Below are 17,570 nucleotides of genomic sequence, written 5' to 3' on the forward strand. Positions count from 1 at the left end.
GTGTCCTGATGTAATGACTGATGTAAACTAACTCCACTGTGTTGTATTTCAGCGTGTCTGATGGTAATGACTGATGTCAGCTAATATAACTCCACTGTGTTGTGTTTCAGCGTGTCTGATGTCAGCTAACTCCACTGTGTTGTATTTCAGCGTGTCTGATGTCAGCTAATATAACTCCACTGTGTTGTATTTCAGCGTGTCTGATGTCAGCTAACTCCACTGTGTTGTATTTCAGCGTGTCTGATGTCAGCTAACTCCACTGTGTTGTGTTGCAGCGTGTCTGATGTCAGCTAACTCCACTGTGTTGTGTTTCAGCGTGTCTGATGTCAGCTAACTCCACTGTGTTATATTTCAGCGTGTCTGGGTTCACATCGTGTGGGCATCAACAACCATGATTCCAACGTCCCTTCAGACCTCAGGACCTGTGTCAAAGGTTGGTTAAGGTTAGAGGTGGTTATTGGGGTCAGAGGTTGGGGCTACGCAGGACGGATTGAATGGGCTGGCCCGTGGGCCGTATATTTGTCACCCCTGGTTTAGGGGTAGGGTGCTGGCCCGCGGGGCCGTGTATTTGACACCCCTGGTTTAGGGCAGGGTTTCCCAAACTCTGTCCTGGGCCCCCCCCCCTGGGTGAATGTTTTGGTTGTTGCTCCTAGCACTACAAAAGCTGATTCAAATAACCAACTCATCATCAAGCTTTGACTATTTGAATCAGCTGTGTAGTGCTGGGGTAAAGTTCAAAATGTGCACCCAGGGGGGGCCCCAGGACCGAGTTTGGGAAACCCTGGTTTAGGGGTAGGGTGTGTAGTTGTATTCCTCAATCTCTGTCCAGAATTTGCTCAGGCACTTGTCTGCCTGTTTGGTTTGTGGTTGTTGTGTTGTTGAAATGTGAAATCTGCTGCAGTGCTTCTGGTCATATTTGTACTGTATATTCATGTCCTGTCTGGATACCTGTATGTGTTATGTCCTGTCTGGATACCTGTATGTGTTCTGTATAGTCATGTCCTGTCTGGATACCTGTATGTGTTATGTCCTGTCTGGATACCTGTATGTGTTCTGTATAGTCATGTCCTGTCTGGATACCTGTATGTGTTCTGTATAGTCATGTCCTGTCTGGATACCTGTATGTGTTCTGTATAGTCATGTCCTGTCTGGATACCTGTATGTGTTCTGTATAGTCATATCCTGTCTGGATACCTGTATGTGTTCTGTATAGTCATGTCCTGTCTGGATACCTGTATGTGTTCTGTATAGTCATGTCCTGTCTGGATACCTGTATGTGTTCTGTATATTCATGTCCTGTCTGGATACCTGTATGTGTTATGTCCTGTCTGGATACCTGTATGTGTTCTGTATAGTCATGTCCTGTCTGGATACCTGTATGTGTTCTGTATAGTCATGTCCTGTCTGGATACCTGTATGTGTTCTGTATATTAATGTCCTGTCTGGATACCTGTATGTGTTCTGTATAGTCATGTCCTGTCTGGATACCTGTATGTGTTATGTCCTGTCTGGATACCTGTATGTGTTCTGTATAGTCATGTCCTGTCTGGATACCTGTATGTGTTCTGTATAGTCATGTCCTGTCTGGATACCTGTATGTGTTCTGTATAGTCATGTCCTGTCTGGATACCTGTATGTGTTCTGTATAGTCATGTCCTGTCTGGATACCTGTATGTGTTCTGTATAGTCATGTCCTGTCTGGATACCTGTATGTGTTCTGTATAGTCATGTCCTGTCTGGATACCTGTATGTGTTCTGTATAGTCATGTCCTGTCTGGATACCTGTATGTGTTATGTCCTGTCTGGATACCTGTATGTGTTCTGTATAGTCATGTCCTGTCTGGATACCTGTATGTGTTCTGTATAGTCATGTCCTGTCTGGATACCTGTATGTGTTCTGTATAGTCATGTCCTGTCTGGATACCTGTATGTGTTCTGTATAGTCATGTCCTGTCTGGATACCTGTATGTGTTATGTCCTGTCTGGATACCTGTATGTGTTCTGTATAGTCATGTCCTGTCTGGATACCTGTATGTGTTCTGTATAGTCATGTCCTGTCTGGATACCTGTATGTGTTCTGTATAGTCATGTCCTGTCTGGATACCTGTATGTGTTCTGTATAGTCATGTCCTGTCTGGATACCTGTATGTGTTCTGTATAGTCATATCCTGTCTGGATACCTGTATGTCTAGACTTTGGTCTGAAGTTTATAAGAGTGTGGATTCTATTTTGTTATATGTGTGTTGTGTGAATGTTATATTTGGACATTGTGTATATTATATGTGTGTTGTGTGAATGTTATATTTGGACATTGTGTATATGATATGTGTGTCTGTGTGTTGTTCTGCAGAGATCAGTGACCAGTGCCTTCCGTTTCCGTGTTACAAGGAGGGTTCTGAACGCTGCATCGATGGCAAGGCCTCCTTCACCTGTCGGTGTAGACCAGGCTGGAAGGGTCCGCGCTGTGAGGATGGTGGGTACCGTACAGGACAGGGTTAGGGTTGGGGTTAGGGTTAGACAGGCCTCCTTCACCTGTCAGTGTAGACCAGGCTGGAAGGGTCCGCGCTGTGAGGATGGTGGGTACCGTACAGGACAGGGTTAGGGTTGGGGTTAGGGTTAGACAGGCCTCCTTCACCTGTCAGTGTAGACCAGGCTGGAAGGGTCCGCGCTGTGAGGATGGTGGGTACCGTATTGACAGGGTTAGGGTTGGGGTTAGGGTTAGACAGGCCTCCTTCACCTGTCAGTGTAGACCAGGCTGGACGGGCCAGCGCTGTGAGGATGGTGGGTACCGTACAGGACAGGGTTAGGGTTGGGGTTAGGGTTAGACAGGCCTCCTTCACCTGTCAGTGTAGACCAGGCTGGAAGGGTCCGCGCTGTGAGGATGGTGGGTACCGTACAGGACAGGGTTAGGGTTGGGGTTAGGGTTAGACAGGCCTCCTTCACCTGTCAGTGTAGACCAGGCTGGAAGGGTCCGCGCTGTGAGGATGGTGGGTACCGTACAGGACAGGGTTAGGGTTGGGGTTAGGGTTAGACAGGCCTCCTTCACCTGTCAGTGTAGACCAGGCTGGAAGGGTCCGCGCTGTGAGGATGGTGGGTACCGTGACAGGACAGGGTTAGGGTTGGGGTTAGGGTTAGACAGGCCTCCTTCACCTGTCAGTGTAGACCAGGCTGGAAGGGTCCGCGCTGTGAGGATGGTGGGTACCGTACAGGACAGGGTTAGGGTTGGGGTTAGGGTTAGACAGGCCTCCTTCACCTGTCAGTGTAGACCAGGCTGGAAGGGTCCGCGCTGTGAGGATGGTGGGTACCGTATGACGGGGTTAGGGGTTGGGGTTAGGGTTAGACAGGCCTCCTTCACCTGTCAGTGTAGACCAGGCTGGAAGGGTCCGCGCTGTGAGGATGGTGGGTACCGTATAGGACAGGGTTAGGGTTGGGGGTTAGGGTTAGACAGGCCTCCTTCACCTGTCAGTGTAGACCAGGCTGGAAGGGTCCGCGCTGTGAGGATGGTGGGTACCGTACAGGACGGGGTTAGGGTTGGGGTTAGGGTTAGACAGGCCTCCTTCACCTGTCAGTGTAGACCAGGCTGGAAGGGTCCGCGCTGTGAGGATGGTGGGTACCGTACAGGACGGGGTTAGGGTTGGGGTTAGGGTTAGACAGGCCTCCTTCACCTGTCAGTGTAGACCAGGCTGGAAGGGTCCGCGCTGTGAGGATGGTGGGTACCGTACAGGACAGGGGTTAGGGTTGGGGTTAGGGTTAGACAGGCCTCCTTCACCTGTCAGTGTAGACCAGGCTGGAAGGGTCCGCGCTGTGAGGATGGTGGGTACCGTACAGGACAGGGGTTAGGGTTGGGGTTAGGGTTAGACAGGCCTCCTTCACCTGTCAGTGTAGACCAGGCTGGAAGGGTCCGCGCTGTGAGGATGGTGGGTACCGTACAGGACAGGGTTAGGGTTGGGGTTAGGGTTAGACAGGCCTCCTTCACCTGTCAGTGTAGACCAGGCTGGAAGGGTCCGCGCTGTGAGGATGGTGGGGTACCGTACTGACAGGGGTTAGGGTTGGGGTTAGGGTTAGACAGGCCTCCTTCACCTGTCAGTGTAGACCAGGCTGGAAGGGTCCGCGCTGTGAGGATGGTGGGGTACCGTACAGGACGGGGTTAGGGTTGGGGTTAGGGTTAGACAGGCCTCCTTCACCTGTCAGTGTAGACCAGGCTGGAAGGGTCCGCGCTGTGAGGATGGTGGGTACCGTACAGGACAGGGTTAGGGTTGGGGTTAGGGTTAGACAGGCCTCCTTCACCTGTCAGTGTAGACCAGGCTGGAAGGGTCCGCGCTGTGAGGATGGTGGGTACCGTACAGGACAGGGTTAGGGTTGGGGTTAGGGTTAGACAGGCCTCCTTCACCTGTCAGTGTAGACCAGGCTGGAAGGGTCCGCGCTGTGAGGATGGTGGGTACCGTACAGGACAGGGTTAGGGTTGGGGTTAGGGTTAGACAGGCCTCCTTCACCTGTCAGTGTAGACCAGGCTGGAAGGGTCCGCGCTGTGAGGATGGTGGGTACCGTACAGGACAGGGTTAGGGTTGGGGTTAGGGTTAGACAGGCCTCCTTCACCTGTCAGTGTAGACCAGGCTGGAAGGGTCCGCGCTGTGAGGATGGTGGGGTACCGTATTGACAGGGTTAGGGTTGGGGTTAGGGTTAGACAGGCCTCCTTCACCTGTCAGTGTAGACCAGGCTGGAAGGGTCCGCGCTGTGAGGATGGTGGGTACCGTACAGGACGGGGTTAGGGTTGGGGTTAGGGTTAGACAGGCCTCCTTCACCTGTCAGTGTAGACCAGGCTGGAAGGGTCCGCGCTGTGAGGATGGTGGGTACCGTATTGACAGGGTTAGGGTTGGGGTTAGGGGTTAGACAGGCCTCCTTCACCTGTCAGTGTAGACCAGGCTGGAAGGGTCCGCGCTGTGAGGATGGTGGGGTACCGTACAGGACAGGGTTAGGGGTTGGGGGTTAGGGTTAGACAGGCCTCCTTCACCTGTCAGTGTAGACCAGGCTGGAAGGGTCCGCGCTGTGAGGATGGTGGGTACCGTACAGGACAGGGTTAGGGTTGGGGTTAGGGTTAGACAGGCCTCCTTCACCTGTCAGTGTAGACCAGGCTGGAAGGGTCCGCGCTGTGAGGATGGTGGGTACCGTACAGGACAGGGTTAGGGTTGGGGTTAGGGTTAGACAGGCCTCCTTCACCTGTCAGTGTAGACCAGGCTGGAAGGGTCCGCGCTGTGAGGATGGTGGGTACCGTATAGGACGGGGTTAGGGTTGGGGTTAGGGTTAGACAGGCCTCCTTCACCTGTCAGTGTAGACCAGGCTGGAAGGGTCCGCGCTGTGAGGATGGTGGGTACCGTACAGGACGGGGTTAGGGTTGGGGTTAGGGTTAGACAGGCCTCCTTCACCTGTCAGTGTAGACCAGGCTGGAAGGGTCCGCGCTGTGAGGATGGTGGGTACCGTACAGGACAGGGTTAGGGTTGGGGTTAGGGTTAGACAGGCCTCCTTCACCTGTCAGTGTAGACCAGGCTGGAAGGGTCCGCGCTGTGAGGATGGTGGGTACCGTATAGGACGGGGTTAGGGTTGGGGTTAGGGTTAGACAGGCCTCCTTCACCTGTCAGTGTAGACCAGGCTGGAAGGGTCCGCGCTGTGAGGATGGTGGGTACCGTACAGGACAGGGTTAGGGTTGGGGTTAGGGTTAGACAGGCCTCCTTCACCTGTCAGTGTAGACCAGGCTGGAAGGGTCCGCGCTGTGAGGATGGTGGGTACCGTACAGGACGGGGTTAGGGTTGGGGTTAGGGTTAGACAGGCCTCCTTCACCTGTCAGTGTAGACCAGGCTGGAAGGGTCCGCGCTGTGAGGATGGTGGGTACCGTATTGACAGGGTTAGGGTTGGGGTTAGGGTTAGACAGGCCTCCTTCACCTGTCAGTGTAGACCAGGCTGGAAGGGTCCGCGCTGTGAGGATGGTGGGTACCGTACAGGACAGGGTTAGGGTTGGGGTTAGGGTTAGACAGGCCTCCTTCACCTGTCAGTGTAGACCAGGCTGGAAGGGTCCGCGCTGTGAGGATGGTGGGGTACCGTATTGACAGGGTTAGGGTTGGGGTTAGGGTTAGACAGGCCTCCTTCACCTGTCAGTGTAGACCAGGCTGGAAGGGTCCGCGCTGTGAGGATGGTGGTACCGTATTGACAGGGTTTCCCCATACTACAGATCTTTCCTGTTGGTTCCTGCTTAATACTGGGTCCTGGCTTAATACTGGGTCCTGGCTTAATACTGGGTCCTGGCTTAATACTGGGTCCTGCTTAATACTGGGTCCTGCTTAATACTGGGTCCTGCTTAATACTGGGTCCTGGCTTAATACTGGATCCTGGCTTAATACTGGGTCCTGCTTAATATTGGGTCCTGCTTAATACTGGGTCCTGGCTTAATACTGGGTCCTGGCTTAATACTGGGTCCTGCTTAATACTGGGTCCTGCTTAATACTGGGTCCTGGTTTAATACTGGGTCCTTGCTTAATACTGGGTCCTGCTTAATACTGGGTCCTGCTTAATACTGGGTCCTGGTTTAATACTGGGTCCTGCTTAATACTGGGTCCTGGCTTAATACTGGGTCCTGGCTTAATACTGGGTCCTGCTTAATACTGGGTCCTGGCTTAATACTGGGTCCTGGCTTAGTACTGGGTCCTGGCTTAATACTGGGTCCTGCTTAATACTGGGTCCTGCTTAATACTGGGTCCTGGCTTAATACTGGGTCCTGCTTAATACTGGTCCTGCTTAATACTGGGTCCTGCTTAATACTGGGTCCTGGCTTAATATTGGGTCCTGGCTTAATACTGGGTCCTGCTTAATACTGGGTCCTGCTTAATACTGGGTCCTGGTTTAATACTGGGTCCTGCTTAATACTGGGTCCTGACTTAATACTGGGTCCTGGCTTAATACTGGGTCATGCTTAATACTGGGTCCTGGTTTAATACTGGATCCTGCTTAATACTGGGTCCTGCTTAATACTGGGTCCTGCTTAATACTGGGTCCTGGTTTAATACTGGGTCCTGCTTAATACTGGGTCCTGCTTAATACTGGGTCCTGCTTAATACTGGGTCCTGGCATAATACTGGGTCCTGGCTTAATACTGGGTCCTGCTTAATACTGGGTCCTGCTTAATACTGGGTCCTGGCTTAATACTGGGTCATGGCTTAATACTGGGTCCTGCTTAATACTGGGTCCTGCTTAATACTGGGTCCTGGCTTAATATTGGGTCCTGGCTTAATACTGGGTCCTGCTTAATACTGGGTCCTGCTTAATACTGGGTCCTGGTTTAATACTGGGTCCTGCTTAATACTGGGTCCTGACTTAATACTGGGTCCTGGCTTAATACTGGGTCATGCTTAATACTGGGTCCTGGTTTAATACTGGGATCCTGCTTAATACTGGGTCCTGCTTAATACTGGGTCCTGGTTTAATACTGGGTCCTGCTTAATACTGGGTCCTGCTTAATACCGGGTCCTGCTTAATACTGGGTCCTGGCTTAATACTGGGTCCTGCTTAATACTGGTCCTGCTTAATACTGGGTCCTGGCTTAATACTGGGTCCTGGCTTAATACTGGGTCCTGGCTTAATACTGGGTCCTGGCTTAATACTGGGTCCTGCTTAATACTGGGTCCTGCTTAATACTGGGTCCTGGCTTAATACTGGGTCCTGGCTTAATACTGGGTCCTGCTTAATACTAGGTCCTGCTTAATACTGGATCCTGGCTTAATACTGGGTCCTGGCTTAATACTGGGTCCTGCTTAATACTGGGTCCTGCTTAATACTGGGTCCTGCTTAATACTGGGTCCTGCTTAATACTGGGTCCTGGCTTAATATTGGGTCCTGGCTTAATACTGGGTCCTGCTTAATACTGGGTCCTGCTTAATACTGGGTCCTGGTTTAATACTGGGTCCTGCTTAATACTGGGTCCTGGCTTAATACTGGGTCCTGGCTTAATACTGGGTCATGCTTAATACTGGGTCCTGGTTTAATACTGGATCCTGCTTAATACTGGGTCCTGCTTAATACTGGGTCCTGCTTAATACTGGGTCCTGGTTTAATACTGGGTCCTGCTTAATACTGGGTCCTGCTTAATACTGGGTCCTGCTTAATACTGGGTCCTGGCTTAATACTGGGTCCTGCTTAATACTGGTCCTGCTTAATACTGGGTCCTGGCTTAATACTGGGTCCTGGCTTAATACTGGGTCCTGGCTTAATACTGTGTCCTGGCTTAATACTGGGTCCTGCTTAATACTGGGTCCTGCTTAATACTGGGTCCTGGCTTAATACTGGGTCCTGGCTTAATACTGGGTCCTGCTTAATACTAGGTCCTGCTTAATACTGGATCCTGGCTTAATACTGGGTCCTGGCTTAATACTGGGTCCTGCTTAATACTGGGTCCTGCTTAATACTGGGTCCTGGCTTAATACTGGGTCCTGGCTTAATACTGGGTCCTGCTTAATACTGGGTCCTGCTTAATACTGGGTCCTGGTTTAATACTGGGTCCTGCTTAATACTGGGTCCTGGCTTAATACTGGGTCCTGGCTTAATACTGGGTCCTTGCTTAATACTGGGTCCTGGCTTAATACTGGGTCCTGCTTAATACTGGGTCCTGCTTAATACTGGGTCCTGGCTTAATAGTGGGTCCTGGCTTAATACTGGGTCCTGCTTAATACTGGGTCCTGGCTTAATACTGGATCCTGGCTTAATACTGGGTCCTGCTTAATATTGGGTCCTGCTTAATACTGGGTCCTGGCTTAATACTGGGTCCTGGCTTAATACTGGGTCCTGCTTAATACTGGGTCCTGCTTAATACTGGGTCCTGGTTTAATACTGGGTCCTTGCTTAATACTGGGTCCTGCTTAATACTGGGTCCTGCTTAATACTGGGTCCTGGTTTAATACTGGGTCCTGCTTAATACTGGGTCCTGGCTTAATACTGGGTCCTGGCTTAATACTGGGTCCTGCTTAATACTGGGTCCTGGCTTAATACTGGGTCCTGGCTTAGTACTGGGTCCTGGCTTAATACTGGGTCCTGCTTAATACTGGGTCCTGCGTAATACTGGGTCCTGGCTTAATACTGGGTCCTGCTTAATACTGGTCCTGCTTAATACTGGGTCCTGCTTAATACTGGGTCCTGCTTAATACTGGGTCCTGGCTTAATACTGGGTCCTTGCTTAATACTGGCTGGGTCCTGCTTAATACTGGGTCCTGGCTTAATACTGGGTCCTGGCTTAATACTGGTCCTGCTTAATACTGGGTCCTGGCTTAGTACTGGGTCCTGGCTTAATACTGGGTCCTGGCTTAATACTGGGTCCTGGCTTAATACTGGGTCGCTGGTTTCAATCTGGCTCGAAGGACACACTTTTTTCTTGAAACTCGAAAAGCTTGGCCAGTAACGTTGGTGTTGCTGACTTACTAGGTCACAGTTCCTCCCAGTAACAGGAATTGAGCCGAGTTTATAGTCAATGAATCCATGTTTTGTTATTATTGAATAATGATGTTATTGATTGTTTTATTGATCAGACATCGACGAGTGTTCGGACCCAGATCACCCAGCCGGATGCAACCAGAAGTGTTACAACTCCCCCGGTAGCTTCCGCTGTATGTGTGATGACGGGTACCGGTTCAGAACCAATGACAAGATCCACTGTACAGGTAACAGTTACTGTTATATAGATCCACTGTACAGGAAACAGTTACTGTTATATAGATCCACTGTACAGGTAACAGTTACTGTTATATAGATCCACTGTACAGGAAACAGTTACTGTTATATAGATCCACTGTACAGGTAACAGTTACTGTTATATAGATCCACTGTACAGGAAACAGTTACTGTTATATAGATCCACTGTACAGGTAACAGTTACTGTTATATAGATCCACTGTACAGGTAACAGTTACTGTTATATAGATCCACTGTACAGGTAACCGTTACTGTTATATAGATCCACTGTATAGGAAACAGTTACTGTTATATAGATCCACTGTACAGGAAACAGTTACTGTTATATAGATCCACTGTACAGGAAACAGTTACTGTTATATAGATCCACTGTACAGGTAACAGTTACTGTTATATAGATCCACTGTACAGGAAACAGTTACTGTTATATAGATCCACTGTACAGGAAACAGTTACTGTTATATAGATCCACTGTACAGGAAACAGTTACTGTTATATAGATCCACTGTACAGGTAACAGTTACTGTTATATAGATCCACTGTACAGGAAACAGTTACTGTTATATAGATCCACTGTACAGTTACTGTTATATAGATCCACTGTACAGGTAACAGTTACTGTTATATAGATCCACTGTACATGTAACAGTTACTGTTATATAGATCCACTGTACAGGAAACAGTTACTGTTATATAGATCCACTGTACAGGTAACAGTTACTGTTATATAGATCCACTGTACAGGTAACAGTTACTGTTATATAGATCCACTGTACAGGTAACAGTTACTGTTATATAGATCCACTGTACAGGTAACAGTTACTGTTATATAGATCCACTGTACAGTTACTGTTATATAGATCCACTGTACAGGTAACAGTTACTGTTATATAGATCCACTGTACAGGAAACAGTTACTGTTATATAGATCCACTGTACAGGAAACAGTTACTGTTATATAGATCCACTGTACATGTAACAGTTACTGTTATATAGATCCACTGTACAGTTACTGTTATATAGATCCACTGTACAGGTAACAGTTACTGTTATATAGATCCACTGTACAGGAAACAGTTACTGTTATATAGATCCACTGTACAGTTACTGTTATATAGATCCACTGTACAGGTAACAGTTACTGTTATATAGATCCACTGTACAGGAAACAGTTACTGTTATATAGATCCACTGTACAGGTAACAGTTACTGTTATATAGATCCACTGTACAGGTAACAGTTACTGTTATATAGATCCACTGTACAGGTAACAGTTACTGTTATATAGATCCACTGTACAGGTAACAGTTACTGTTATATAGATCCACTGTACAGTTACTGTTATATAGATCCACTGTACAGGTAACAGTTACTGTTATATAGATCCACTGTACAGGAAACAGTTACTGTTATATAGATCCACTGTACAGGAAACAGTTACTGTTATATAGATCCACTGTACAGGTAACAGTTACTGTTATATAGATCCACTGTACAGGTAACAGTTACTGTTATATAGATCCACTGTACAGTTACTGTTATATAGATCCACTGTACAGGTAACAGTTACTGTTATATAGATCCACTGTACAGGAAACAGTTACTGTTATATAGATCCACTGTACAGTTACTGTTATATAGATCCACTGTACAGGTAACAGTTACTGTTATATAGATCCACTGTACAGGTAACAGTTACTGTTATATAGATCCACTGTACAGGAAACAGTTACTGTTATATAGATCCACTGTACAGGAAACAGTTACTGTTATATAGATCCACTGTACAGTTACTGTTATATAGATCCACTGTACAGGTAACAGTTACTGTTATATAGATCCACTGTACAGGTAACAGTTACTGTTATATAGATCCACTGTACAGGAAACAGTTACTGTTATATAGATCCACTGTACAGTTACTGTTATATAGATCCACTGTACAGGTAACAGTTACTGTTATATAGATCCACTGTACAGGTAACAGTTACTGTTATATAGATCCACTGTACAGGAAACAGTTACTGTTATATAGATCCACTGTACAGTTAATGATATATATATCCACTGTACAGGTAACAGTTACTGTTATATAGATCCACTGTACAGGTAACACTTACTGTTATATAGATCCACTGTATAGGAAACAGTTACTGTTATATAGATCCACTGTACAGGAAACAGTTACTGTTATATAGATCCACTGTACAGGTAACAGTTACTGTTATATAGATCCACTGTACAGTTACTGTTATATAGATCCACTGTACAGGTAACAGTTACTGTTATATAGATCCACTGTACAGGAAACAGTTACTGTTATATAGATCCACTGTACAGTTACTGTTATATAGATCCACTGTACAGGTAACAGTTACTGTTATATAGATCCACTGTACAGGTAACAGTTACTGTTATATAGATCCACTGTACAGGAAACAGTTACTGTTATATAGATCCACTGTACAGGTAACAGTTACTGTTATATAGATCCACTGTACAGGTAACAGTTACTGTTATATAGATCCACTGTACAGGTAACAGTTACTGTTATATAGATCCACTGTACAGGAAACAGTTACTGTTATATAGATCCACTGTACAGGAAACAGTTCTAGATTAGAATGTAGTTTAGACTCTAGATTTGCAGGCCCAGACTCTAGATTAGAATGTAGTTTAGAATGTAGTTTAGACTCTAGATTTGCAGGCCCAGACTCTAGATTAGAATGTAGTTTAGACTCTAGATTAGAATCTAGATTAGAATGTAGTTTAGACTCTAGATTTGCAGGCCCAGACTCTAGTCTAGAATGTAGTTTAGAATATAGTTTAGACTCTAGATTTGCAGGCCCAGACTCTAGATTAGAATGTAGTTTAGACTCTAGATTAGAATCTAGACTAGAATGTAGTTTAGACTCTAGATTTGCAGGCCCAGACTCTAGTCTAGAATGTAGTTTAGAATATAGTTTAGACTCTAGATTTGCAGGCCCAGACTCTAGTCTAGAATGTAGTTTAGAATATAGTTTAGACTCTAGATTTGCAGGCCCAGACTCTAGTTTAGACCAACAGAGGAAGATGGCTGACCAGTACAGTGTTACATAAGAGTGTTTAAACCTCAGGGTCATTGACCATCTCTGTTACCAGAAACAGGCTTCAGTCTCAATGACTGTTTCTGCTTGTGCACCCTCTTGTGGTAATGTCTGTGTGATTGTCTAGTGACCAAACCAAACCTCCATATTACCGACTCACACTGAAGATGTCAAGATGTCTGTGTCCCCTCCCCAGATGTATCAATGAGTGTCTGCTGTACCCCCAGTATCTGTGAGGAACCAGCTAATTGTGTCCCCTCCCCAGATGTATCAATGAGTGTCTGTTGTACCCCTAGTATCTGTGAGGAACCAGCTAAATGTGTCCCCTCCCCAGATGTATCAATGAGTGTCTGCTGTACCCCTAGTATCTGTGAGGAACCAGCTAAATGTGTCCCCTCCCCAGATGTATCAATGAGTGTCTGCTGTACCCCCAGTATCTGTGAGGAACCAGCTAAATGTGTCCCCTCCCCAGATGTATCAATGAGTGTCTGCTGTACCCCTAGTATCTGTGAGGAACCAGCTAATTGTGTCCCCTCCCCAGATATCAATGAGTGTCTGATGTACCCCAGTATCTGTGAGAAACCAGCTAAATGTGTCAACACCCCTGGCATGTATGAGTGCCAGTGTCCCCCGGGCTTCAAATACAACTTCACCTTACGCTCCTGTTTGGGTGAGAGGCCGCTCCACTGATGTTGTACCTACACTCACCACACGAGGGAGACACTTAACACTCATTTTATTCAAGAGGGCGTAACGGGAACGTTTTTGGTATCAGCTGATCCTAACCCTGACCTGTACCTCCTGTAATGACATCTGCCCTCTCTCTCTCTCTCTATCTCTATCTCCCCCCTCTCTCTCTCTCTCTCTCTCTCTCTCTCCCCTCTCTCCCTCTCTCTCTCTCTCTCTCTCTCTCTCTCTCTCTCTCTCTCTATCTCTATCTCCCCCCCCCTCTCTCTCTCTCTCTCTCTCTCTCTCTCCCCTCTCTCTCTCTCTCTCTCTCTCTCTCTCTCTCTCTCTCTCTCTCTCTCTCTCTCTCTCTCTCTCTCTCTCTCTCTCTCTCTCTCTCTCTCTCTCTCTCTCTCTCTCTCTCTCTCTCTCTCTCTGCCTGTCACTCATGCCTTGTCCCAGATGTGGATGAGTGTGAGGTGGGTGTGTGTGGGGGTGAGTGTGTGAACGCGATGGGCAGCTACTCTTGCCACTGCGACGGCCGTCGGGGCCTGCGGCTAGCCGAGGACCAGAGCTCCTGTGAGGAGGTCCCAGTGTGTGTCCAGCTCTATGACTACAAGCATGCTGAGATGCTGTACCTGGGAGAACAGTTCACTGGAGGGCCTGTCATATACCTCCGCTTCAGACTACCAGAGAACACCAAGTAAGGGGTTAAACACACAGAGGCGGAGACAGACAAGAGTTCTGTTCAGTACACAGCTGTACCCTAATCGTCCATGTCGCCTGGTCCGCGTGTCTCCAGGTTTGCTGCAGAGTTTGACTTCCGTACGTTTGATCCAGAGGGGGTGATTCTCTACGCGGAGTCTTCCCAGGACTCGTGGTTCATGCTGGGGCTGAGGGAAGGACGCATCGAGGTCCAGTTCAAGAACCAACACTCCCTCAAGGTCACCAGTGGGGGCAAGGCCATCAACGATGGTCAGTGGCATGTGGTAAGATGCCTGGGTGGATTACATTACTGATTGGTTTTATCGTCACCAGCTGTTTCTATTTAGTAATCTGCCCAACCTGAGGGCCTGTCTTTAGTAATCTGCCCAACCTGAGGGCCTGTCTTTAGTAATCTGCCCAACCTGAGGGCCTGTCTTTAGTAATTTGCCCAACCTGAGGGCCTGTCTTTAGTAATTTGCCCAACCTGAGGGCCTGTCTTTAGTAATCTGCCCAACCTGAGGGCCTGTCTTTAGTAATCTGCCCAACCTGAGGGCCTGTCTTTAGTAATCTGCCCAACCTGAGGGCCTGTCTTTAGTAATCTGCCCAACCTGAGGGCCTGTCTTTAGTAATCTGCCCAACCTGAGGGCCTGTCTTTAGTAATCTGCCTAACCTGAGGGCCTGTCTTTAGTAATCTGCCCAACCTGAGGGCCTGTCTTTAGTAATCTGCCCAACCTGAGGGCCTGTCTTTAGTAATCTGCCCAACCTGAGGGCCTGTCTTTAGTAATCTGCCCAACCTGAGGGCCTGTCTTTAGTAATCTGCCCAACCTGAGGGCCTGTCTTTAGTAATCTGCCCAACCTGAGGGCCTGTCTTTAGTAATCTGCCCAACCTGAGGGCCTGTCTTTAGTAATCTGCCCAACCTGAGGGCCTGTCTTTAGTAATCTGCCCAACCTGAGGGCCTGTCTTTAGTAATCTGCCCAACCTGAGGGCCTGTCTTTAGTAATCTGCCCAACCAGAGGGCCTGTCTTTAGTAATCTGCCCAACCTGAGGGCCTGTCTTTAGTAATCTGCCCAACCTGAGGGCCTGTCTTTAGTAATCTGCCCAACCTGAGGGCCTGTCTTTAGTAATCTGCCCAACCTGAGGGCCTGTCTTTAGTAATCTGCCCAACCTGAGGGCCTGTCTTTAGTAATCTGCCCAACCTGAGGGCCTGTCTTTAGTAATCTGCCCAACCTGAGGGCCTGTCTTTAGTAATTTGCCCAACCTGAGGGCCTGTCTTTAGTAATTTGCCCAACCTGAGGGCCTGTCTTTAGTAATCTGCCCAACCTGAGGGCCTGTCTTTAGTAATCTGCCCAACCTGAGGGCCTGTCTTTAGTAATCTGCCCAACCTGAGGGCCTGTCTTTAGTAATCTGCCCAACCTGAGGGCCTGTCTTTAGTAATCTGCCCAACCTGAGGGCCTGTCTTTAGTAATCTGCCCAACCTGAGGGCCTGTCTTTAGTAATCTGCCCAACCTGAGGGCCTGTCTTTAGTAATCTGCCCAACCTGAGGGCCTGTCTTTAGTAATTTGCCCAACCTGAGGGCCTGTCTTTAGTAATTTGCCCAACCTGAGGGCCTGTCTTTAGTAATCTGCCCAACCTGAGGGGCCTGTCTTTAGTAATCTGCCCAACCTGAGGGCCTGTCTTTAGTAATCTGCCCAACCTGAGGGCCTGTCTTTAGTAATCTGCCCAACCTGAGGGCCTGTCTTTAGTAATCTGCCCAACCTGAGGGCCTGTCTTTTTGTTGCCCAGATGGGTTCCATCTGGATCCAGTGTTAAGATGCGGTGATGTTATATATATATATATATATACTACCGTTCAAAAGTTTGGGGTCACTTAGAAATGTCATTTTTTTCGAAATAAAAGCAATTTTTTTGTCCATTATAATAACATCAAATTGATCAAAAATACAGTGTAGACATTGTTAATGTTGTAAATGGCTATTGTAGCTGGAAACGGCTGATTTTTAATGGAATATCTACATAGGCGTACAGAGGCCCATTATCAGCAACCATCAGTCCTGTGTTCCAATGGCACGTTGTGTTTGCTAATCCAAGTTTATCATTTTAAAAGGCTAATTGATCATTAGAAAAACCTTTTTGCAATTATGTTAGCACAGCTGAAAACTGTTGTGCTGATTAAAGAAGCAATAAAACTGGCCTTCTTGAGACTAGTTGAGTATCTGGAGCATCAGCAATTGTGGGTTTGATTACAGGCTCAAAATGACCAGAAACAAAAAACTTTCTTCTGAAACTCGTCAGTCTATTCTTGTTCTGAGAAATGAAGGCTATTCCATGCGAGAAATTGCCAAGAAACTGAAGATCTCGTACAACGCTGTGTACTACTCCCTTCACAGAACAGCGCAAACTGGCTCTAACCAGAATAGAAAGAGGAGTGGGAGGCCCCGGTGCACAACTGAGCAAGAGGACAAATACATTAGAGTGTCTAGTTTGAGAAACAGGCGCCTCACAGGTCCTCAACAAAATGTCTAAGTGACCCCAAACTTTTGAACGGTAGTGTATATTTATGTATACATATACAGTGGGGAGAACAAGTATTTGATACACTGTCGATTACTTGTTCTCCCCACTGTATTTATATAATGAATATGAATTCGGAGGGCAGAAATGATTAAATATTAAAGCATTAGACTAAAGGCTTCAGTCATACAAAAGTTATACTTAAATCCAAACTGGTTCTCTAGCAAATTAGTAAGATTGTCTCAACCAATGTTCAAGAATGGCCTTTTTCCCTTTATTCAAATTACAACCTCTCACTTTCAGTTATTTGAAAAGGAAATAATCTCCCAAATATCACTATTTCTAAAACAAGCCATAGAAAGTTGGTTGCAATTTCAATTTAATCCTCCAGAAAAGACAGAACAAATATTACAACAAATATTATGGTTAAACTCAAATATACTAATTGACAAAAAAACATAATTTTTTGAATTTCTTTTTTTAAATGGTATAATCTTTGTAAATGATATCATAAATAGGACTGGTGGAGTTATGTCACAAAAATATATGGAAATGTCTGCTCTATCCAAAATGACAACCAACTGATTGCAGCATTACCGCCAAAATGGAGGAGGCAAGTGGAAAGGGGGAGAAGGTAAGGAACTTGTCTGTCGGCATTAAAGACAAAAGATTGGCTAAAGAAAATAGTGATAAATAAAAAAGTATACCAGTTTCATTTAAGGACCAAAAAATTCACAGCTGCGCCGTACAGTTTGCAAAATAGTTGGGGGGAGATTCTTTCGATGTACCGATTCCATGGCACATGGTTTATGAACGGATACACAAAACGATGCCAGATTCAAAAAATAGTTTTTCAATTTAATTATTATACAAAA

At 46.9% G+C, this 17,570-nt stretch overlaps 1 protein-coding gene across 1 annotated transcript in view; it reads left to right on the plus strand.

Annotated features, from left to right (window-relative positions):
• Positions 1-355: 355 nt before the first annotated feature.
• Positions 356-17,570, plus strand: part of pros1 (protein S) — a gene marked incomplete at its 5' end in the record, with an annotated part of 34,068 nt that continues 16,853 nt past the window's right edge. Inside the window, 6 exon segments of the mRNA XM_045223204.1 lie at positions 356-433; positions 2,351-2,473; positions 9,564-9,695; positions 13,354-13,482; positions 13,941-14,181; positions 14,281-14,467. Of these exon segments, the coding sequence (XP_045079139.1) occupies positions 356-433; positions 2,351-2,473; positions 9,564-9,695; positions 13,354-13,482; positions 13,941-14,181; positions 14,281-14,467 (890 nt within the window).

Source organism: Coregonus clupeaformis, chromosome 10 (genome assembly GCF_020615455.1).
Source record: "Coregonus clupeaformis isolate EN_2021a chromosome 10, ASM2061545v1, whole genome shotgun sequence".
Lineage (NCBI taxonomy): Eukaryota > Metazoa > Chordata > Actinopteri > Salmoniformes > Salmonidae > Coregonus > Coregonus clupeaformis.